Below are 24568 nucleotides of genomic sequence, written 5' to 3'. Positions count from 1 at the left end.
GTATAACCTCTGCTGGGCCTTCTTTACAATGGAGTCTATGTGGGACTCCCACTTCAGGTCCTGAGAGATGGTGGAGCCCAGGAACCTGAATGACTCCACAGTATCCACAGTGCTGTCCAGGATGGTGAGGGGAGGAAGTCATGGAGGGTTCCTTCTGAAATCCACTATCATCTCCACTGTCTTGAATGCATTCAGCTCTAGGTTGTTTTGACTACACCAGGCAGCCAGCTGAGCAACCTCCTTTCTGTAGGCAGATTCATCACCATCTTGAATAAGGCCAATGACTGTGGTGTCATCTGCAAACTTCAGGAGTTTGACAGAAGGGTCTGTAGATTAACTTGATTTATGTCCACAGTCTCATTTATGGTCTCTGTGGGGATCAATTGTCCTTTGCCTTCGATAAGAGAACATGTCCACAGACAAGGCAAAAATAGTGAAACAAACGAAACAGTGCATACATCTGAGCCTCAAAAAATTTTTTGTCCATGACTTATAAACAACTTACAGGTTTACATTAGGCCTCCATCCTCCATTCAATTAAACTTCATTATATTTAACATATAACAATTTTAAAAAGTGCACGTAGTACTGATAATCCCTCACAAAATTCTGCATATGTGTCTTCTGACTTTGCATTGCAATGTTCGACTTCTTGAAATGTTGCATGATCGGCGAATGTCTGACATCAGAGTACCACGTTTCGAAAGCACACGGAGCTCTGCTCTTGCGGCACTCTGATGTCATACGCCGATCGGTCTGCACAACCTGCGCAACACCTCATAAAAGCGAACATAACTAGCGTATTGCTAATAGCTTTGTAGTTCGGTTCGTAGGTGGTCAAGACACTTACATACCGGCATTACAACTCCTCTGTCAACCTTGATAGCTGTATGGACTTCATATGCGAGAAATACAGCGCATCCATATTGACTCGTCGCAGTTTGCTTCCATCTGCGTCCATGTGTTTTTACAACTTTTTACATGTGATTGCGTAGCGTGGCAACAAGTTCTGTATCATATGCCACAGAGAGCAGTAACTTTCAATAAAAGCATGACGCTCGCTCTTCTAAAAGACCTCGCAATCTGGGTTAAAAGCACGCGAATTGGGAGCCTGTTGGCTTTCGATATGATGCTGGGCTGCCGGGAATATATTCATATATATTATGATGTTTTTAACGATCAAATGTTGGTGAAGGGTAAGATACCTGGCGAGCCACATGATTAAAAAAAAAAGAGCCACAGGTTCCCGACCACTGCTCCAGGCCATAGATGGAGAGATTGAGTCCCTGTTACATTCTTGTATTTCTGTTTTACCACGACTGTAGCAGGTCTGTTTTCTCTGTGATTTTTACAAAAACATTTCTGAAAGTTATGAAATTCGGTGTTCTATTACATGGTATTATATAATACAAAGTGATGGTCTCCTTCGAATAGTCTAGATATTTTTGAAATCCTTAGGATTTTAATAAAATAAATATATAATCATTAAGGTAATAAGGCTTAGTCAAAAAAAAAATTCAGAAAGTGTCTAAACATTTTCTTGGCAGAAGCAGTGTTTCTACAGTATTAAAATGTGTTGAAATTCATTATATTCTTCACAATGGATATGAAGCTCCACGGTTATTTGTGAACTCTGACATGATAGAGAGAGCCACAATGAGCTTTTTTGTGTTTGGGCATGCTGAGTTTTTGTGTATGACATTGATGTGTTGAAGAGACCTGTGTTTACTATGCCAATGTGGATTGGTGTGTGTGGTGTCATTTTCTCCCACGCCTTACATAAGAATGCTAAACAAAGGTGTCCCCATTTATCCCTCCAGATTTTCTTCAATTCTCCTGATATTTCATCCAGATATTTGTGATTCTGAAGAACTAAAAAGCTGTTTTTTTAATGTGTCTTACGTTTTTGGGGAAACCAGACTAAATTTCTTTTTGCAACATTTTTTGTAGCTCACGTTTGAATGCATTTTGACAGTTATGACATTCGATTGCATACTTTGGTATCTCTGGGCGTATTTGACATTGTTGAGATGTTTTCTGAAACTGTTAACATGTGTCTTCAAGATTTGGGTTAGCAACTAAAAGGTTGCAGGTTCAATAGAAAGAGAGTGTCAAAGTAAAGAAGGTTGTGGCATAATCTCCTCCCACTCATTTAATTACCCCTCCCTTTCATTCTCACTGGACCTTCCCCCTAAGACTTACTGGTTGCCTTCAGATATCTGTGTAACTCCCACCCCCTTCCCTCCTTATATTTCCCTCAAACAATCCAAACGGCAGAAGTCAGCTGCAGCCTGCTGTATAACGCTCTCTATCTCACTTTTTCTCTCCCTACATCTCGTTCCCTCTGCTACAGGTGGGAGAAGTCCAACGCCAGCCATTTACATAGCACCTCTCCCCACTGGTCTTAACAGGGGCTCCATGTCATAGAATTGAAAACATCATAATAAGAAAACAAATTTGCGGTCTTTTGAAAGAACACCGACCCCAGCTAATCTTACCTGATCTGGCATTCCAAGACAGGAAAAATGAGTTTTGATGAGGTCCTGGACCGGATCGGTGGGTTTGGACGCTTCCAGAAGACACTTTATGTATGGATCTGCCTACCGCAAATCTTCCTGGCCTTCCACATGTTGGTGTCGGTTTTCACTGGTGCCGTGCCACCTCACCTGTGCAGATCCTCCCAGCCAGTGGGTGATGCTCCCTGGCTGGGCCTTAACAACAGCAATGCTTCTTGGGAGACCTGCTCATCCTTACAGAATGTCCAACTGTCCCAGCTCAATCACAGTGACCTCAGCTTACCAATAAGTGAACACTCAACGACCTCAAAGAGCTGCAAGGGAGGGTGGGAGTTCAGCAAGGATGTCTTTCTTAGCACTGTTGTCACAGAGGTGAGTGTTAATCTTGAAACATTGCGACAGGTTGTTTGTTATATAGCATATATGTTTGTTATAGTGCAAAATCAGCAGTCTTTGACTGTCTAGGTGACATGCTCAACAACAGCCAATTCAATTCAATTTTATTTATATAGCGCTTTTCACAATGTGCATTGTTCCAAAGCAGCTTTACAGGAGAAAATAAGAAAAACACACAAAAAGGTAAAACACAGCACAGTGCATGGTGTTTATAGAACAAGCAAAATTATTCTAGTAAATGATATCTAATAAATGCAGTCTCCCGGTGGTTTATTTTGCATATTTTACATTAAGTGAATGCTTGGCTGAAAATATATGTCTTTAATCTAGATTTAAATTTGGAGAGTGTGTCTGACCCTCGAATAGTATCGGGAAAGCTATTCCAGAGTTTAGGTGCTACGTATGAGAAAGCTCTACCCCCTTTGGTGGATTTAGTTATTCTAGGTGTTATCAAAAGTCTTTTAGAGAGCGTGATGGGTTGTAATGTGATAGAAGCTCTGTTATGTAGGTAGGGGCTAAACCGTTTAAGGCTTTATAAGTGATTAAAAGAACTTTAAAGTCAATACGATACTTAATGGGTAACCAGTGAAGGGTTGATAACATTGGGGTTATGTGATCGTATTTTCTGGACCTGGTTAGAACTCTGGCAGCTGCATTCTGAACTAACTGTAGTTTGTTTATTGATGATGCAGGACAACCACTAAGCAGTGCATTACAGTAGTCAAGTCTTGAGGTCACAAATGCATGAATAAGCTTCTCTGCGTCAGCCACACATAAAATATTTCGCAATTTGGCAACATTTCTAAGGTGGAAGAAGGCTGTTTTTGTGACATTTGAGATGTGATTTTTAAATGACAGGTTGCTGTCTAATATAACGCCAAGGTCTTTAACTGTATTTGTTGGAGTAACAGTGCAGCCTTCAATTTGCAGGTCATAATCCGAAATATTCTGCTCACGTGTCTTTGGTCCGATAAGTAATATTTCTGTTTTATTAGAATTTAAAAGAAGGAAATTACAAGTCATCCAATGCTTTATATCGTCGATGCACTCTGCCAATTTGGATAGTTGGAAGGAATCATCTGGTCTTGATGAGATATATAGCTGAGTATCATCTGCATAACAGTGGAAGCTAATTCCATGTTTTCTAATAATGTTTCCAAGGGGCAGCATGTATATGGAGAATAGCAAGGGTCCTAAAACCGATCCCTGAGGTAATCCATAATTTACTTGCGTTAGATTTGATGATTCCCCATTTAAATGGACAAATTGATGTCTGTCTGATAAGTAAGATCTGAACCATTGTAGTGCCTGTCCCTGAATACCGGTATAATTGTGTAAGCGATCTAGAAGTATTTTATGGTCTACAGTATCGAACGCAGCACTAAGGTCAAGCAGGACTAGTAGTGAGATGATACCTTTATCTGATGCTATAAGCAGGTCGTTTGTAATTTTAACGAGCGCAGTTTCAGTACTATGATGCGGTCTAAAGTAGTGCTGCAACGATGCGTCGACGTCGTCGATTACGTCGACTACTAAAATACGTGCGTGAAATGCGTCGACGCGTCATATTATTTACGTTTATCTGCTGTAATAGCAGTTCTGTTCCCGGGCGTGTGTAAGTGAATCAGCAGAACAAGAGAAAGTATAATACACCCGACAAACAGCGATCGAGAGCCTCGGACGCAGTAAGTTAGTGAATGGACGGAGGAATTCCCCCTAACGTTAAGTTACCCCCGAAATGCGATCATCACAGCATGGACACGCAATCACAAATGGACGGAGAGGGGCACGGAGATGTAGACTTTCATAATAAATTACTTTATTTTAACACTACGCTTTACATTAATGATTTACATTAACGCTATTGTACTAGTATAAGTTAGTGTATGTGAACCTTTGCAGATTGTGACCCTGCTTAAATTACTCTTAAGCTTCAAAAAGGACTGACTATCTTGAAACCACCAATGCACTTTTTATGTCATTCGATAGCTTTATGCGAGGAATAAACCAATGTAGCATAATTAAGAAACTCTGACCTCCGCTGGTGCTGTCTGTCAATCTCCAGTCAGTATGCGTGTGTACGGTGACGGTCAGGACGCTACTCTTTCCAAGATGTTACAATGTTTTCATTATTCTTCATAATGACAAGATGATAGTCTATGGTTTTGTTTAAAATGTATTTTGCTAGAGACTGTGAATTAACGTTACTCGCTGAGTATAGCTTAGCTTAGAAGCACTGGAAGCGGTCTGAATATTTTGCGTCTTCATACGAAATAACTCTTTTTAAACCTCTGATTTAACTGTAAACTGTTGGAATGGTGCAACGCACTATGTGTTAAACATGTAACATATCATCTCTTCTCGTTGTGTTATAACTATTATTTACTTTGGGCAGCAAAATGATCCCCGGGACTTCAGAAGGAGTAGGTGCTTTAAACGCATCATTGTGCGTCATCGATGAGGCATAACTGTAAATAACTAAGCGAATGCATTAAGCGCATCATTCTGAGTTCAAGGTGCGCGGCGCTCGCTTTAACGACACTCACTTACATTATGAGACTGAAAATAGAGTCGTATATTACTTGTAGGAAAAAAATACAGAGCATACAGGTGCTGGTCATATAATTAGAATATCATCAAAAAGTTGATTTATTTCACTAATTCCATTCAGAACGTGAAACTTGTATATTATATTCATTCATTACACACAGACTGATATATTTCAAATCTTGATTTGTTTTAATTTGATGATTATAACTGACAACTAATGAAAATCCCAAATTCAGTATCTCAGAAAATTAGAATATAACTTAAGACCAATACAAAGAAAGGATTTTTAGAAAACTTGGCCAACTGAAAAATATGAACATGAAAAGTATGAGCATGTACGGCACTCAATACTTAGTTGGGGCTCCTTTTGCCTGAATTACTGCAGCAATGCGGCGTGGCATGGAGTCGATCAGTCTGTGGCACTGCTCAGGTGTTATGAGAGCCCAGGTTGCTCTGATAGTGGCCTTCAGCTCTTCTGCATTGTTGCATTGTCTGGCATATCGCATCTTCCTCTTCACAATACCCCATAGATTTTCTATGGGGTTAAGGTCAGGCGAGTTTGCTGGCCAATTAAGAACAGGGATACCATGGTCCTTAAACCAGGTACTGGTAGCTTTGGCACTGTGTGCAGGTGCCAAGTCCTGTTCGAAAATGAAATGTGCATCTCCATAAAGTTGGTCAAAATTAGACCAGCACCTGTATATCATGCTCTAGTATTTCATAAACACATTTTTTTATGTTTTTACATTTACATTTAGTCATTTAGCAGACGCTTTTATCCAAAGCGTCCTACAGATGAGGGAAACAATGGAAGCAATTGGAACAACATAAGGACAACAAAAATCATAAGTGCAATAAAAAAACTGGTCTCATATAGCCTACCACAGTATACAGAGCTAAGTTTATTTCATTTTTTTACCTTTAATACAGTAAGTACATAAAAAATCTGTATTTTTTACTTTTAAAATTAAAACTACCTAATTAAAAGAAGATAGTGATTTTAATGTAAACACGGATTAAAATGTTAAAACAACAATATTTATTTATAAGATGTAGTGGAGTAAAAAGTATGATTTGCTTTACAGGATAATGTAAGAAAATAGTAGAACTTTTTGTTTATTTGCAAAGTTTGCCAAAGGATTAATAAAGTAATCCAAAAAATCTTTATTAGATTAATAAAAAAAAATAATCGGTAGATTAGTCGACTAATCGAAAAAATAATCGGTAGATTAGACGACTAATCGTGTAGATTAGTCGACAATTAAAATAATCGTTATTTGCAGCCCTAGTCTAAAACCTGACTGAAATTTTTCGTGTATGTCATTATTTTGTAAGAAAGAGCACAACTGAGTGGACACTACTTTTTCTAGTATTTTAGACAGGTAAGGGAGATTTGAAATTGGTCTATAGTTTCCTAGTTCATTGGGGTCTACGTTTGGTTTCTTGATAAGAGGCTTAATGACGGCCAGTTTAAAGGGTCCTGGGACATGGCCTAGATTAATTGACGAGTTGATAATGTTATAAATGGGCTCAATTGCAACGGGTAATAACTCTTTTAATAATTTAGTTGGTATGGGATCTAATAAGCAAGTTGTAGGTTTAGATGTTGCAATAAGTTTAATTAAATCTTCCTGTTTTATAGGTGAAAAACACTGTAGCCTTTCTTTTTGGGCGATGGTTGGTACTAATTTATAGGACAGACTTGGAGGTTGAGTTTTTACTATTTTGTCTCGTATGTTTTCGATTTTCTCTGTAAAAAATTCATGAAATCATTGCTACCAAGGTGCGGCGGAATACCCAGGTCAGGTGAAGTCTGTTTATTTGTTAGTTTAGCGATTTAGTTAGTTTTATGAGGTTACAGAGGTGCTCAGCCTTTGCTGCTTTTAGTGCCTTTTTATAACAGTTGCACTCTCTTTCCACGCAATTTTAAAGACCTCTAATTGGGTTTGTTTCCATTTGCGCTCCAGTTTACGTGTTTCTCTTTTAAGGGCGCGAGTGGTGCTATTGTACCATGGTGCTACGTTTTTCTCATTAATCTTTTTTGACTTCATAGGTGCGACAGCTTCTAATGTATTAGAGAAAATAGGCCCAATTTGCTGGTCATGTCATCGAGCGATTCTGTATTTATTGGTATGGTTATTAAAGGAGTCAGATCTGGCAAGCTCTTTGCGAAACTATCTTTAGTAGTCGAGGTAATTGTTCTACCCTGTCGATAACGAGTACGGTTATGAACGGACTGAACGGCGAACTCTTTCAGAAAATCAGTGTTGGGACCAGGGGGTCTATACACAGTAGTCAATGTAAAAGAAAGCAATGGGTTTTTTCTTTCGTTTGGAAAAATTATGTTCAACGCAAGCACTTTAAATTATTTAAATTTATGCTCTGTTCTCTGAGTTACATTAAGAAAGCAGCTTCTGTTCAATACACCATGAAATCAACCATTTATTCAGCGCAAATAGTCTACTGAACTTTTCATTCCCTCGTCGGTAGGTAGGAAGCGGCGGCCCTGATACGATGATCCTCGCCGTGGGAGATGCATTGCGTACAGTCTCGTTCAGACTCCTTAAGTCCCTCTAAAGGGTCTCCGACTGCCGCGTCCTGATGTTGTTCACCTCCGCGTGCAGCACGACAGCTCTGACGTTAGAGTCGTCCTTCAGGATCGCAGGTACCTGCACACAGACATCAAGAACACGGGCGCCAGGAAAACAATGAGTGCGTACCTTACCTTTAGTGGAAGAAGCGCGTACGTTCCGGACGATTGAGTCTCCGATGACCACAGCGTTGCATTCTGTTTCGCAGAGGGCGGCAAAACGGTTCCTGGTTAGGATCTCGAAGACCGGTGGTGGCAGTTGGGTCATCGCTCGTACTGGCTCGCGCCTTTCGCCGTGGGTGTGCCGGTGCAGGTGTGAAGTTGGGCTGATCGTGTTCTCGAAGCCTGGGCTCTGTGCAGAGAAACACGCAGAGTAGAAGTGGTAGGAGTATTACAATCACGATGAAAACTTACCGCGGATTTGCGAGCGTCAGCTCGGCATGTTTCCAGTGCCGATTTACGTTCTCGCAGCCGTGTCTGTTTCTCAAGTAGATCCTGGATCTGCTTCTCCACAGCATCCAATTCCGACTGAAGTGCGAACGTTTCCTCATCTGCACTCAGAGGTACGAACACGTCTGAAACATTAGCCATTAGTGATGTAATAATGAGAACAGTGTGTTAGGCAGTAAGCAGGCTGGTAACAGCCTGAAGCTAATAGCGAATGATCCGATAAAAATAATGTATCAGTGCGTTTAAGGACGATTTTGGTATGGGAAATACTTAAGGATAAGTTTTACCCTCGGTGAATAACAATTTAAAACACAAGTCTTAAGATATAACAAGAATAAACGATGTATTAAGAATACGTTTGAAAGAGCTCCGGCTCAAACTTTCAGCAAACAGAATGTGACATCCAATCAATTCATTGACTTTGCAATGCTTTTCAGTTCTTCTTTTTCTGGCCTTCCCTTCTGCTCTAGCTTATGAATTGATCTTTATCATACTTAAAATATAGCAATGTGTACAACAATGTGTTTGTCAATCTTATGTCAAACTGCTTGTAATGTTTCCTCATTGGTAATTCGCTTTGGATAAATAAAACGAATGTAAATGTAATAAGTTCCTGCCTTTTGCTGCAGAATTTTGACTGTGTCAAAACAAATTTGGGTTGCATTCCTGCAAAGTGACAGTGTGTATTATGATTTGCATTTTTGTTTCTAGGAAAGTTTGCCAACTTGGCTTGAGCAAAATGGCTTGCGTGGGCTGGTGCCATACTTCCAATTTCTTGTGTCAATAGCTGAGTTTACATTTGGCATTGACATGCGATCACGACCACATCAAGTGGCTTCTGCATCTGGATATCTGTTTTGATCGCTCCAATATAACATGGTTTAATGAAACCAGCGTAATATTTAAATAAGTCTGCAGTGGAATGGACCTGGTGCAAACTTGACAAAGTCTTTTAGGTTTTCTTTTAAAAGCTATTTTAAGTTGTGGGAGATTTAAAATCTCTGAATATGAAGAGAATGAAGAGGTTACAAATAATAATAATACTTTGGAAACATGCAACTTTTGCGATACCAAACTTTTCATGCAAACCAGAAAGAAAAAATAAGCATAGTGTGCACCTGGCATCTTGTGTTATCTAAACTAGTCGGGTGGTTTAGATGGCTTGGGTGCATGGCTTCGGGTCTCATGGTAAAGGAATCTCAGACGGCTTCGTCAAAGAGATGTAGTTCACAGGACTGTGAAATAGATCAATAAAACTGCCTTTCTTTTGCTATGTGAGACTGCTAATATGAAGAGTAGAAGAGCAGAAGTTATGGGCTGCTCAAAGCAGGACCGTCTAGAAGAACCTGCTTTGATTTACACACGCTGGACCCTGGCCCAGCTTCTCAACAGGAGTCTGACAATCTGATATAACTCTCTGCTATGCCCAAAATGAATTGCAGGGAAGGGGGAAAGAGGAAGTAGAGAAAGGGACCTGGCTATGGCACCAAACCCATAAGAAAGAATCATCAAAAATACGATATTTGATATATCCGTTCCTTCTCTGAAGAAATGAGATTAAATAACAAAAGAATTGCGTGACTCTTATGCCGCCCAGATTCTTCTTTTGACAAAGAGCATAGAAATCTCACGGTTATCTCTACAGTTATTTAAGAAATCAATGTCTTAATAATGTCTCAAATTGCACCCAAATTTGCCAAGATACTAAAGTCTGCAATTTAAAGGTGAACAATTGTCACAATTGTTTCATTTTCATCTTAAGGTATTTTAATGTCTTCCTTTCTTCAGCTGAACAAAAAAAGGTTCTTGCATGTCTCCCACTGTCATATGGCATTGACTCAAAATATTTGCAAGAACCAATGAGATTTGAAGTCAGCCTGCCGTCTTTGAATATTTTATTAATATAATATCAGCTTTCATTAAAATAAGTTTATTGAGGACAAAAACAGTTAAAAATGTAATTACAGTAATGCCAGCATGACCCAATCGTGCAGTAGCCCCATTTAATACACCAAGAGCAGGGGGAGGTTTTGTCACGATCGCAGTGCAGAGAACCCAAATGCAGGCAGGCAACGGCAATGACGGGGTTAACAGATATTTATTGAAAAAACAACACAGAAACAAAAAACCCACGGTGGGGCAAAACTAAACTAAGAACATATATATATATATATATATAACAGAAAAGAAGACTTCCCACGAGGGGGCAAAATGAACACGGTCAAAATTACAAGAATAAAATAAACAATACCAAACTAGACGGGGAACAGGATCTGGAACAAACAAGGCACACAAGGACCGAAGTACACGAACTACAGACATAGTACACGATACAATCCACACGCCCAAGACAAAGAAACAAGAGGGTATTTAAAGGGAAAGACAAACGAGGGATAACGACACGGGGCAGGTGTGATTAATCAAACACTCAGGGAAGGATAACAAGGAAACGAGATGGCGGGAACAGAGACGAGACACTGGAGAGAACGTATATTATTGTCAAAAGGACAATAATATGTTTCTCTCCACACATAACCAAAGGCTTTGTCATGACTCTGCTACAGGACCAAGAAAAACATGACTAAGGAAGCAGAGCCATGACAGGTTTCCCTTGTTAATATTATTAATATTCTCCAACTACCACTTTTGTATAAATATGTAAAGTTATGTTCTCTGGCCAATTTTATAAACTTTAATGCTAGCATTTTGTTAATAGATCGCTGCTGTCCTTCTGAAACCGTCTATTTCCGTATTTCAGTCTCTTTCTATCTTTTACCCTACAGTGGGATCTTGTGTGTGAAAATGCCACGTTAAACAACATTGGCTCTTCTATCTATATGTTTGGACTGCTGGTTGGAGCTGTGCTGTTTGGTGCCCTTGCTGATAAGTAAGTAAAAGCATATCCAAGATAACTCAGGTCATTTAAACACACATTTCAGTACTCTCGAGGGCTGATATGGGGATGTTGAGGTTAAAAGCGGTTTTATTTAACATGATATATATATACTGTATATATATATATATATATATACATATATATATATAACATGTATGAATATATATATCAACACAATCTGATGGGAATTCATACCTTTTTGGGAATTCATTCCAATTTTACAAGCTGGCTCTTTCGTGTGAATTCCTATTTGGCTTGAATTAATAGATTCAAAATTTCGTGCCACAAACTGCACTGCGACTGGGTTGCTATGGTTTATTCAATGAACTGAACGGAGAATGTGAGGGGGAATGATGATACTGCCTAATTCAGTAGTTCACAGCTGGTGGGTCTCCACCCCAAAATGTGTCACATTACTTTTCATATTGCATATTGATAGGCTAGTATAGATCATCGACTTTTAAGCAAAAGAGAAATGCTTTCCACATCTTTTGTGGAAGTTAAAGGTGTCTATACAAACTCTAGGGCACTTTGCCAGATTCGTCTGTCATCTGGAAGCTAGTCATATTAAGTACAAATCAACATGGATAGACTGCTTAGACATCGCCTCATTCTCACAAACCAAAAGCACAACTATACACAGGGTAAAAGAAAAATAAGAACCAGACTACATTAACTACAGATTCACCTAGCTTAAAAAATGTTGGAAGGGTTTAAAATTGTGGAAATTTGAAACACGTTTAGAAATTGTCCTGTTTCCAACTCTGCAGATGTTGATACATTTGCACACTGTTTGCCCATGCAGTCTGTGTTAATATTATTAATTATTTTGAGAGCTACTGGTGATATTTGAAAAATGCTAATGTCTGTTGTTCGTAACATTTGATTTAGAATCTGTTTTAGAATCACAATTTAGAATCTATTGATGCATGTTCATTTACCCTTTTTATGTTTCTCAGCATAACTTTCAATATACATACCATTTGTATATATACAGTACACACATAATATATATAACCTGATATCAAAGGAATTTGGGTAACACTTTACCTTAAGGTTCCTTATAAAGCATTTGTAAATGTGTTCATTAATGATTAATAAGTCATTTACAAATGCATTATAAAGCAGTAATAACTGCGTAAATAAAAAGGGATTCAAACAAAATACCTGGCAAATAGTGAGCCATTTTTAACTTTGTATATATTTTACAACGTGGCTAAGCCATACTTTTCCGAAACCCTAACACACGACAGGCGCAAAGGCAAATTGTGTTAAAATGCGCAGATTAACCCCGCCCCTAACCCTAATGTCACAGGGGCAAGGTCAAATAATACTAAAATGAGAACATAAGAATTCATACGAATGAGCCACTTCGTAAAATATGTTGTATCATATCAAAATACATTCGATTGAAAGTCGTGCTGAATGACACAAAATAAGGGAAATTTGTGTCGATGAATTTTGTTGTGATTCGCCACTTGCAGGAGTCCAATGTGAAACCTGTTAAGAGCCACTGCATTTGGAAAATACACTGTAAAACTTTGCTTTAGTTTTGCAGCAGATTTGCCAGTAACTTCCTGTAGATTCAACTACTTTCCTACTAATACTGTTTTCAGTATTAATACTGAAAGAGTTAAACTTTCCTTTAACCAAAATTAAAACAATTCTTCTTTTGAGATTCAAAATGAGTAAGAAGAGACTCATTATTGGCATTAGCACAGCAACACTGCAAAAAATGTCATTTTTGTTTTGTTTTCTAGTAAAAATATTTAAAACTTCTCAAATTACGATATATTTCCATATCAAGAAAAGTTACCTACGATATTTAGTCTTATTTTATGGAAGAAAATATAAGAACTAGGTAAGTTTATGTTTAAAACAAATATGCAAATTAAATCTACAGTAAGTTACTGGCAAAACTGCTGCAAAACAGCAAAATTTCACGGTGTACATATCGAGATGTTTTATGAAATTCACCCCTGAAAACACAGTACACATATCAATGCAATGTTCTGTTGTTTCAGGTATGGCCGCAAAATAATCATACTGATCGGGTTAGCGGCACAGGTCATCTTTGGAGTGGGTGCAGCTTTCGCTCCAAATTTCTACATCTATGTCATGCTTCGCTTTGTGGTGGGCATGACTGTGTCTGCAGTGATCATGAATGCATTTGTGTTGGGTGAGTAAGAGATACACTAAAGATTCTAGAGAAATATTCCAATCAAGCCCAGAAAATTAGGGATAGGGAAAGAGTGGGAACTAGGCTTAAAGTTGGATTTATCAAACATCTTATCCTATGATTATAAAATGTTTATCATGTTTATGTTTTGGTTTCTTCTGGTTATGTTCACGGTCTACTGTGTGCATTCTGTCTGGTTGTGCAGGTACTGAGTGGACAGGCCCCAAACAACGCATGCTGGCAGGTGTCATCACAGATTACTTTTTTGGATTTGGATACATTTTGCTGGCTGGAGTGGCATACTTGATTCCAGACTGGCGTAAACTGCAGCTGGCCATCTCTGCCCCTGGCTTCCTTTTCCTGTTTTACATCTGGTGAGTTGCACAGAAGCGGAAAGCTCATCTACAGGAATTGCACAAAAGGTCACAAAGCCATGCAGTATATTCACTTCACCGGCGGGAGGAGGGAGAATTGGGAATAAAGATCATATTTTGTTTCATATGACTGTTGTTATGATATTTAGTCACAAGACACATTTGTTCATTGGTTTGTATTCATTTATCATAATGCACACCTAAGATGGCTTGAAGGTAGAGCTGTCACAATATCATTTTTTTTGCATAATTATTGTGTCCAAAAGAGTTAATGTGTTAAAAAATAATTCCAGATTTATCATCTTTAATTTTGTTTAATGATCTACATTTTCTCAGGTGTACTATTATGAATGACATATCTTCATTTGAACCTACCTATGGCGACTGTAATAAGCACATGTTCAACATTAATATTAGTACACTTTTTTTTGTTTTTGCCTTCCTTAGGATATGATTGTTTGCTTGCATGTGTATTTGTGTTAAATGAACAGTTCACCCTTAAATGACAATTCTGTCTTCATTTACTCATCCTCAAGTTGTTCCAAATCTATATAAATGTCTTTGTTCTGATGAACACAGAGAAAGATATTTGGAAGAATGTGGGAAAGCCAACAGTTCTGGGGCACTTTTGACCAGAGTGAAAACATAGCTCACGAACGACAGCCCTCTTCACTCTTTCCGGAACTTTGTTCCTGGACTTATCCCGTCGGAATAATGGTGGCCAAGAACAGTTTGGTTCTTTTCCGAATACCTTTCTCTGTGTTCATCAGAACAAAGAAATGTATGCCGATTTGGAACAACTGAGGGTGAGTAAATGATGACATAAATATAATTTTTGGGTGAACTGTCCCTATAAGTATTTATGTATGTTCATGGTTGTGTGTTTAAGGGTTCTTCCTAAATCTGCTCGTTGGCTGATGGCCAATCAGAAGCATGAGGAAGCACTGGATCTGATTCATAAGGCAGCACTTATTAATGGCAAACCTCTGGGCGACGATGACATTGAACTTTTCCAGGTCTGGCATAGTCTTACTCTCACATTGCTAGACTTTTGACCAGCAGCCAACACAAAAACTGTTTGGATGTAAAACTGACTAACCACAATGCTGGTTTTGTGAGAATAACCTTAAAAAATTGTCATTTGATCATTGAATACTGTATCTTTAACTATTTAAATCTACTACTAAATCTACATAAATCTACTGCAAAGACTAGTTAAAACATACTTCAAAACAAGTTAAATGACTTTTTTTAGTTTGTGGGAACTATAATATGATAGGCTGTTATTTTCATACTTTATGCAAATAAGACATTTATTTATAATTTCATAATTACAACCTATTATAAAACATTTAATCATTTTTACCCAAAGCACATTTCATACTTTTGTATCTCCTCTACCTTCTGAGCTTTAGAAACTGTCATAATGTCACAGTTCACATATCTGTTTTTCCTCCAGTCAACTATAGCTTGAAAAACCCGTGAAAAGCAAATTAATATAGTTCACTCAAAATTCTGTCATCATTTACTAACCTTCTTGTCATTTCAAACCCCTATGACTTTCTATCTTCCAACGGCAGTAACCATGCACTTCTATTGTATGGACACAAAACTAACCCAAGTCAATGGATACCGCCATTGTTCGGTTACTATCATTCTTGCTGTTAGCGGTGTCCAAGTTTACAGCTGGTGGAGATCAAGCTAAACTGGAAGATGACATTAGTTAAAGATCCTTCTCAAACAATTCAGTCAAACCACTTAAATGTGGTTAAATTCTGCCGAAAAAAATCTGCCATGAATTACTCACCCTCAAGTAGTTTAACATCCCTAGGACCTCCGTTTTTCCCCAGAAGGCAAATTAAGGTAGTTTTGGAAGCTTTCTGACTCCGCCATAGATTGCAACGCAGCCAAACACACGAGCCACATGACAGTGCATCCGGTGTCAGCATCGCTCGACGCATGCGTGTTCTGACCACACAGGCTCTACGTCAGAACGCGCATGTGTCGAGCGATGCTGACACCGGATGCACTGTCATGTGGCTTGTGTGTTTGGTTGCATTGCAATCTATGGAGGAGGGATCTAGCGGAGGATGTTAAACTACTTGAGGGTGAGTCATTAATGGCAGAATTTTCATTTTTGGGTGGAGTTCCCCTTTAAAGCTAGATTTTGACATTGATCCAAGATCGTCTGTCAGCTCATCCAGGTGCTCACCAGCTATTAATAGCTACACTGTAAAAAAATCCCGTAAAAAACGGATAAAGTACTGGCAGAAAATTACGAGTACATTTTCCTTTATTTTACGAACATTTCCGTTAATGCTAAAATGCAATTTAATGCAGTCCAAAATGTAAAATACAGGTAAAACAACTGTTAAAATGAATACGGAACATTCCTTCATATTTATACAGTATATTGTGTCCTATTTTTACAGATTTTTTTAGAGTGTAGTTAAAGGTCTGAGCCATCTTGGACCAGCAAATGGTCAGTTTGAACCAACTAACAGCCATCTTTACATTAAACCAATTCATTTCTCACAACCTCCCAGAGGCTGGGCAGGCGCGTCGCACCCGTGGGGGATGTGGGTGTTTTAACACCCACACTTTTCCCGGTGAGAGGGTTCAACACCCACACTTTTTCTGCAGTTTTTCCGCAGTTTTGCACAAACGCCTTACAGCCGTCGCTCCTCCGTTTCTCTGGCCGCTCTGTGTCTGAGCTCGCTGCGACTGCCTGCTCTCCCCTCCCTCTCAAACATGACACTGGCTTTGAATGTGACCGGCTGATGATTGGCTGTTCTGCCTTAAGTCCCGCCTCTCTTGGTGTGTTAGATTTATCGGTCAGCTCGTGCTGAGGAGGCGGCAATTTATGGTTATCGTTATTTACATCTCCCTTTTCCAGGTACTTTGAATGAGTGTTTATGCTTTTGAGGTTTTTAAATAAGCTTGATATGTGTTTGGGAAGATGTTCTGTTTATGTTTTGTTGACATGTCGAGTGTTTTCTGTATTATATTTCGTTTTTTAGACTAATGCTAATTGCTAATTGGGATATTGTTCAGCAGCTAGCTAAATTCGGTTATGTATGTGGCATGCAATGTATAAAGTAACTGTGATGAAGAAGGCAGGGAATTGACGAGGAGGAGGGACACATTGTCATTGTTAAGCAGTGTATTTATGGGTTTATTGCCAGTGCAATTGATTTTGATATTTTGAGCATTGTTTGTTGATTAGCTGAATACTTTTGTGGATACTTACCTGTTGTGTTTGATTGTACCTGTTGAGGAGAAAAAAGTGAGAAATGATGTCATTGTTTGCATACCTGTTGAAGAACGATGAAAGAAAAGTGTATATTATTTTAATGTTTAAAAACAGTAAATTGTTACATTATTTATACCACCAGAGAAAAAGCTTTGTGTGGGCGTTTTTTTCTTTTTGTTTTTTTTAGTGCTGTCAATCGATTAAAAAATTAATCTGATTAATCACACATTTTTTCTGTGATTAATCACGATTAATCACACATAACTATTATATTTTAAAATATACTTTTACATTTTAATAATTTCACATTTAATCTTCAAATTGATGTAGAAACAACATATTTCTTTAACAGCATCATTTTATGAAAGCTAACATTTTGATATTAGTACTGTAACTGATGTCTCTATTAAATTGATTATTTTAACATGAATTATAGCCATTCAACAGCATAATTGAGAGCTCAAGTAGGAAACATACAGGAATTGAAGGACACTTTACAGTCTTTATTAATTCTAAATTATAAATTAAATGCAGAAGAATTCTCATTAAAGCTACAAAATCACATTGATTTCTTCTTTTATTTTGTTCTTTGATTAACATTAGTGACAGGAGTCAGAGCAGCACGTTTAAGAGCGCGGCCCCTTTAAGAGCTGTCTCAGTACGCAGATCTGACCGTCACCGCACTCCCATTTTCACAACTCTTTGCATTCATTTAAGATTTTATTTTACACTTTGAAGTCTGTGCTTAAGAAAATGCTAGACAAAACGGGCTTTCTGACATAATCTTGTGTGGTTTTATCCATTCAAGCACGAAAGAGAACTTAACACGGATGCTCTGTCTGACAGAGATTCACCGACGCAGCCTTCAGCCCGTTACTGTACACACCAGACTGGACCTCGCGTTGCGTTTTGCCGCGTCCCACAGTTTAGAAGCTGTCTATCTCCATTGAACGCGTCAAAGCAACTGTTTCAAATCGCGCTTAAGTGGTTTAAAAGCCTGTACACGAATAAGAGCGTGATTACATAATGTAACGCTAGACAAAGGATGACACAACAAACGGATGCTGCGTTAATTGCGATAAATATTTTCTCACGCGTTAATTTGAAAAAGTTAATCGCATGCGTTAACGCGTTAACGTTGACAGCCCTAGTTTTTTTATATCTCCCCTTTTCAAGGTGCAAGTAAGCCAAATTTAGCAATCTCAGTCACTGTCCTCAGACCCATGTCACTATCAAGCCTACCACCGAGTGTGTTTTTATACTTTTCTAGTATCACTCATTTAAATGGGAAGCTTTTTATATCTTGTATGTTATACCTTTTGTACCCTTCTGTCATTGTAGTCATCGTTTTTTATTGTTAACAAACAAACCACATCCATCCCCCGCACTTTTGAAAAGCTTGCTACGCCCCTGGGCTGTTGCACTGAAGAATCACTTAGCTAAAAATGTGCCTCTCTTTTTGCAGAGCCTAAAAAAGGGAGAGAAACTGGAAGACCAGCGAAAGTACACAGTCATCGATCTGGTTCGAACACCCACAATGAGAAAACAGTCTCTCATTCTCTTCTACCTGTGGTAAATGTGGAAATACTTCCTCACTTTTAACTTAAATTCGGAATGGGAAGAACTCTATTTTATTTTGTTTTTCACAAATACTAGTACACAGTCCAGAAGCAAGTAAGTGCTTTATACATAATCAAATTCAGTCATACATTTCTTTATGTTTCCCTTTTGTATTTAGAGGTATTTAAAAATGATGCTATAGTTTTATAGTAGAGAGAGTCGTGTCATCTCAGTTTACATAAACTGAACGTTTTTTTTTTCACACCAATGGCATTAAGCCTCTCAGTAGTTCCCGAAATTTACTAGAAACGCATGGAGCTTCAGAATAACAGCCCGAATGAAATAACCTTTAAGACTTTTAAAGAATAAAATAATTAAAAGAATAACCCTAACTTCCTGTAACTCCCTGAAGTCTACGTGAATCACGTGATGTTCCAACATGTTTTAACTTCCGTTGTCGTGACTCTCCATGGCTCATCCGGCTACATAATACAAACTACACCACATATTACTACACGTCACTCTGGAATACTTGATCGTGATTGGCTAGTTGCAACATTCCAAAGTACGATATTCCCCAAGAACAACCGCTCAAAACTAATATGGTCATCTGGGTACTGTGAGTTATCTTGACTGGTGCAGATTAATATTACACAAATTAAATATGGATATGCCTAATTAATAACACACTGTATGTGAGACTATATTTACAAATAATTAAACCAAATAATTAATCATTTTGTTTTGCCTTAAAACGGATAAGAAATGAGTTTGCATTCCTCACAAATGAACTAATAAATATTTCAAATAGAAATACAATAATGCCATATACAGTCAATTTTTGGCACTGTAACAGTTACTGCATTGGAGGATTGACCCAGTTCTGATCAAAAGGTAGTATTTGATTTTGCTGACTGTCTGTGTTTCAGGTTTGTAAATGTCCTGGTGTATTATGGGCTGTCGCTCAATATTTCAGACTTTGATATGAATATCTACTTGACGCAGATGATCTTTGGTTTAGTAGAGATGCCAGCACGGACCGTTACTCTTTTTACTCTAAACCGCTCTCGCAGGATATCCCAGCTAGCATTCTTGGCAACAGGTGGCCTGGCCTGCCTTCTCACCATATTCATACCGGATGGTAAGTTTAAAACCTGACTTCTGCTCGACAACCACAAGAATCCTAGGGTTCAGTGAAAGCGGAGTTATATACTGTAACTAGCTCCCTACAATGTGTCCTACTACACTATTACTTTAAGACTTCATTAATGTTACTACTTTTAATACTATTACTGTTAATACTAGCCCCCATTTATTTAAAACCTTGCATAAGGTTGCATAACCAACATCTTCCATGTATCATTTTTGTCCTTATAGATCTGTCTGTTGTTCGCACTGCTCTTGCCATGGTGGGCAAATTTGGCATCACTGCCTCATTGTCGATTGTGTACATCTACTCAGCAGAGGTCTTTCCAACCGTCATCAGGTAAACTGGTAGAATTAGCCTACTAAATTTAATGAGGATTTCTAATTCACTTTTTGAATCCTTATGAAATATTAAGAGACACAACATTCAGTAATTGAGAAATACCTAACCATTAAAATGTCGTGATTATTTTCTCACAATTTACTTGATAAGTGTCACGATCCTGTCTGTGTTTTCCCTGGTAGTTTGGACTTTTAGTTTGTTTCTTTTGAGATCCGGTTTCCTGTCCTGTTTTGTAGTCATTTGTAGTTCTTTTGTTCATTGGTTCCCTGTTTAGCCCGGTCATTATGGCCGCCATCTTGTGAACAGGCTCAGGTAAGGCGGCCATAATGACCGGGGTGAAGAATCGTGACAATAAGGCTCTTGTTGTACTATTAGTGATCGTCTGACTTAAAAATACTTGAAATATGACATGTGGAGGACGGCTCTCTCTGAATGACATCTACATCAGGCGATGCACTGATAAGATCCTTAGTCTCCAGGGGCGTTGCTAGGGTTGGAGCGGATACGGGGCTTAGCCCCCTGAGAACATTTGTATTTATGCATTTGCCAGATATTTTTTATCAAAAGTGACTTAAAGTGCATTTAGTCTATACATGTCTTTTATCAATATGTATGTTCCCTGGGATTGAACCCATGACTTTTGAGTTGCTAGGGCAATGCTCTAGTAATTGAACTACAGGAACACAAAGAGAATATGACTGATTCACCCCAACCCCCTTTTTACTACTTTTTATGAAGCAAAAAAGGTATACCAATAGTGTAGATATTCAGTTATATCGTATAGTATAAGTAAGTGACTGTTATCACACAAACTATGCCTAATAACTGATAATGGCATTCTGAGAATCCTACAGCCGACAAATAAATGTGTACTTCAGATTATACAGGTCCTAAAAAATTAACACTTGCATTACAAAAAACATCACTTATACTGCTCCACCAATGTTTGAGCAAGATTCTCAGTCATAAGAGATGACCTGAAGCTGAACACAGAATTCTCTTGCCAATTTACAGCTTGAGCTTATAACATACGTATGATAGTGTCTATGTCCTCATTACATGTCATCAGTAATCAAATGCCCCTGATATTTTACACTTAGTAGTTGCGCTGGCAGATAAAAATATGAAAAAATTCAGGTCCTTGGCAACACTTCATTATTGTATCGCACATTGTATTTTACCTCATATTTAAAACATACATGTTCAGGAGCTATTGGCATCCAGCACTACTTAGAGCAAATCATTTGCATACACAAGACGGTAAATTAGTAAACAGACAGCCAACTTAACAACCTCTTAATTGTTCAAACAGGTCATTCATGTGCACATTAAAATGACAGTAAAACTAATCCCCACTGTACTCCATGACAAAAGCCTACATATTGTTTAATCTAATAAGTCATTCATTAGAATATAAAATTACAAAAATACGTTGTAAACTGTAAAAGTATTCTTAGAATTTAGAAATAAGTAGCCTGGTTAAGTTTGCGGATCAGCTGTATTATAACTCAACAGCTCTTAAATGAATGACGCTTGTTAAAACAGTGACACCTACTGGTCGGATCAGATAACGTTACTGTTTAACAGCACAGCACGATCGACACAACTAGTGTAAAATAACGCTAACCTGCGTCACAAAAACATTTTAGAAGTCATAATACTACACATTTTTTTTATTTGTGAAGTGAAACGTTTTCAATCTTAAAAAAGATCATGGGATTTTGGCAAAACATAAGTGGCTTAAGCACCCAAAGCCACCCCATCGCAACGCCAGTCTCCACCCACCCTGCAAATTCACATTTCTGCCTGCTGCAATCTGGAAGTGTATTCATAGTTTTACAGCCAAAACTGAGAGGCTGAGAATAAGCTTCTTCCCTCAGGCCATCAGACTTCTAAATGTGGACACACCCGCTCTTTAAAGACTCTGGTGGTGTAATTGCTGCCTTAAATGTTTAATCAAGCTTTACAAGTCATTTCAGCTGTTTTACATTATTTCAGCACATCAAAATAAGTTAAGCAATTTCAACTAAATTTCAAGTTATATAAACTTATATAAGCCACGTTGATTATACTATACTATACTATATATGACCCGGTTTCACAGACCAGGCTTAAAGCTAGTCCCAGTAACATTTAAGGGAGCAAAGAATTTTATAGGTTATACCTGTGCATTGCACTATAATATGATGTTAAGCCTGCACAGTTCTTTAAAATCTTATCTTTATTTATTTTAGTTTTTTAATTATGATACTTTTTACTTGTATACTTTAAAAAAAAAATTGAAGGCATTGTTTATAAAATTTTAACATTTCACTGCAGGTTATACGTATATAACTATGTATGTAACAAACAAAATTGAATAATGACTGAATTTTTAATTTGATGCAGATTAAAAATCAGGTAAAGAATCAGTAAATATGTGAGTTTTTCTGACATGCCTCCTTGGACCAGCAAAAAACATAACATAAAAAAAAAAACTCAAATCCATTCAATTTTTTTACCCTGTACCAGGGTGTAAGGGCTTAGGGTTACTACTTTATAAAGATCTAGAACAGGCAAACAAAATAAAAAAAACATTAAACCTACTTGGGTACCACTGAAATAGTTGCTAGTGAGGGCTGTAAAGTCTCAATACACTCACCATAAAAATTTTCATATTCATGGTCTGTTTAGATGTGAGATATGGAAACAAGCATTTCTTTCTCTTGGTTTCAACAGACAAAACGGCATAGGTATGGGATCAATGTGCGCTCGGGCAGGTGGAGTGATTGCACCCGTCATCTACCTCTTGAGGAACAGCAGCCATCATGCCCCTATGGTGGTGTTTGGCCTGTGCCCACTGATAGGTGCTGCCCTCACTATGTTTTTGCCCGAGACAGCCCATAAGCCCCTGCCAGACTCAATAGAGGATGTGGAGCGCACTGGTGACAGGTGAGATAACTTTCACCACAAAATTCTAAAAAAAAATTTTAATGTGTTTTTGTTACATATTTTAAATAGAACCTAGTGCATGCATGCAGCTTAATATTGTTAGCGTATTTGCATCGAGGGACGTATGCTTATTTTTATTAGTTTTGAGTGATTTATGTTGACATATGGCTAGCTGTTAGAATAGCGTCTCTAAATGTTGCCAGCACCCTCACCATTTCAATAATTGTTTTCTTTGTGGTCTGAAATTTTAATGTTTCCCCTTCCCTTTTTTTTTTTAGTAAGTAAAGCTGGATATAATATAAACCATGCATAAAAAACAGCTGCTGCTTAAGAAAACCACAACATTTTTTAAAGCAGGTCACAGTTAAAATTAATACATCTAAAATGTTGTTGTTTGCCTTACAGTGAAGCGTGATCCAAGCAGAAATCCATCATCAACATCTCTGCAACTAGTCTACATTAGACTGTCTCCAACAGCCATTTCAGAAAGCAAAGATTTTTTTATCTGTCATTTCTTTTTTTCTCAGAAGTACTTGAATATAGTCAGGAAAATATCCACCCAGATCCAGCGGCAATAGAACAGGGCTATACAGTATTACCATGTATTACCCACATTAGCCTTAAAGACCAATTTGGGGTTATTGCAATATAATTTACATTTCTATCATCTATCATTTTTGTTGTCCTCATTCGAAGCAAAATGAACAGTAGCTTTATTTCAGGTTCTTAAATATTTCATGTGATCTTACCATCTAGTCCTTGCCATCCATGTTTATTTGGTGATTTTTAAAAACATTTTAAGCCTTAAAAAAGCCTCATACCCATTTTAGCAATATACACATTTTACAGAGGTTAGTGGTTACAGTTTAATGTTCAAGTTCTATTTATATAAAGGGGATTATTACAACAAAATGTGAAGGTTTCAGATTTTCACATCTAATGTAAACCCCCGCTTCTATTCTGCCAAAGGGATAATCACATCAATGGTTAATATTACTTTGTGTTTTGACTGGAAAAACCTCATTTGTATACATTTGTTTTTACAGTTATGTAATAAAAGTTCTGTAAAAGCTTGTTATTTAACATTTTTACACAATTTACAAAATAAAGTATTTTCCATTGGGTGAGCCTCGGTTTTCTGACCATTTGTTTTCAAGGAACACAGGTCTGGGCTACAGCTATTGTTCAGATGTAACTGTAGAGTGCTTAGTGAGAAGCTGACATTTGCATTTACACAGAACTGGCGGTCTCTGGACATTAAACAATCTCCATAAACATCAGACTACAACTGGCATTTCAATTAACTTCAGCTGCAGCCTGTCAGGAAACGCACAAATGTCACAACTTTACACCGGCCGCAACACGACAAACAGTTTTTCTTAAA

The 24568-nt window shown here is 37.9% G+C and overlaps 1 protein-coding gene across 1 annotated transcript; it reads left to right on the top strand.

Moving 5' to 3' along the window:
- Positions 1-1615: 1615 nt before the first annotated feature.
- Positions 1616-24304, top strand: si:dkey-119m7.4 (uncharacterized protein LOC560629 homolog). Its single transcript, XM_057353206.1, has 10 exons — positions 1616-2888; positions 11286-11389; positions 13423-13577; positions 13783-13951; positions 14841-14967; positions 18670-18776; positions 19694-19905; positions 20142-20250; positions 22972-23184; positions 23590-24304. Exons 1-10 carry the CDS (start codon positions 2526-2528, stop codon positions 23597-23599), a joined length of 1569 nt encoding a protein of 522 aa, XP_057209189.1. The 5' UTR covers positions 1616-2525; the 3' UTR covers positions 23600-24304.
- Positions 24305-24568: the final 264 nt, after the last annotated feature.

This window comes from Triplophysa rosa, linkage group LG15 (assembly GCF_024868665.1).
Source record: "Triplophysa rosa linkage group LG15, Trosa_1v2, whole genome shotgun sequence".
Classification (NCBI taxonomy): domain Eukaryota; kingdom Metazoa; phylum Chordata; class Actinopteri; order Cypriniformes; family Nemacheilidae; genus Triplophysa; species Triplophysa rosa.
Note: the sequence above shows the minus strand (reverse complement) of the source record. Positions and strands in the feature narration are given on the sequence as shown.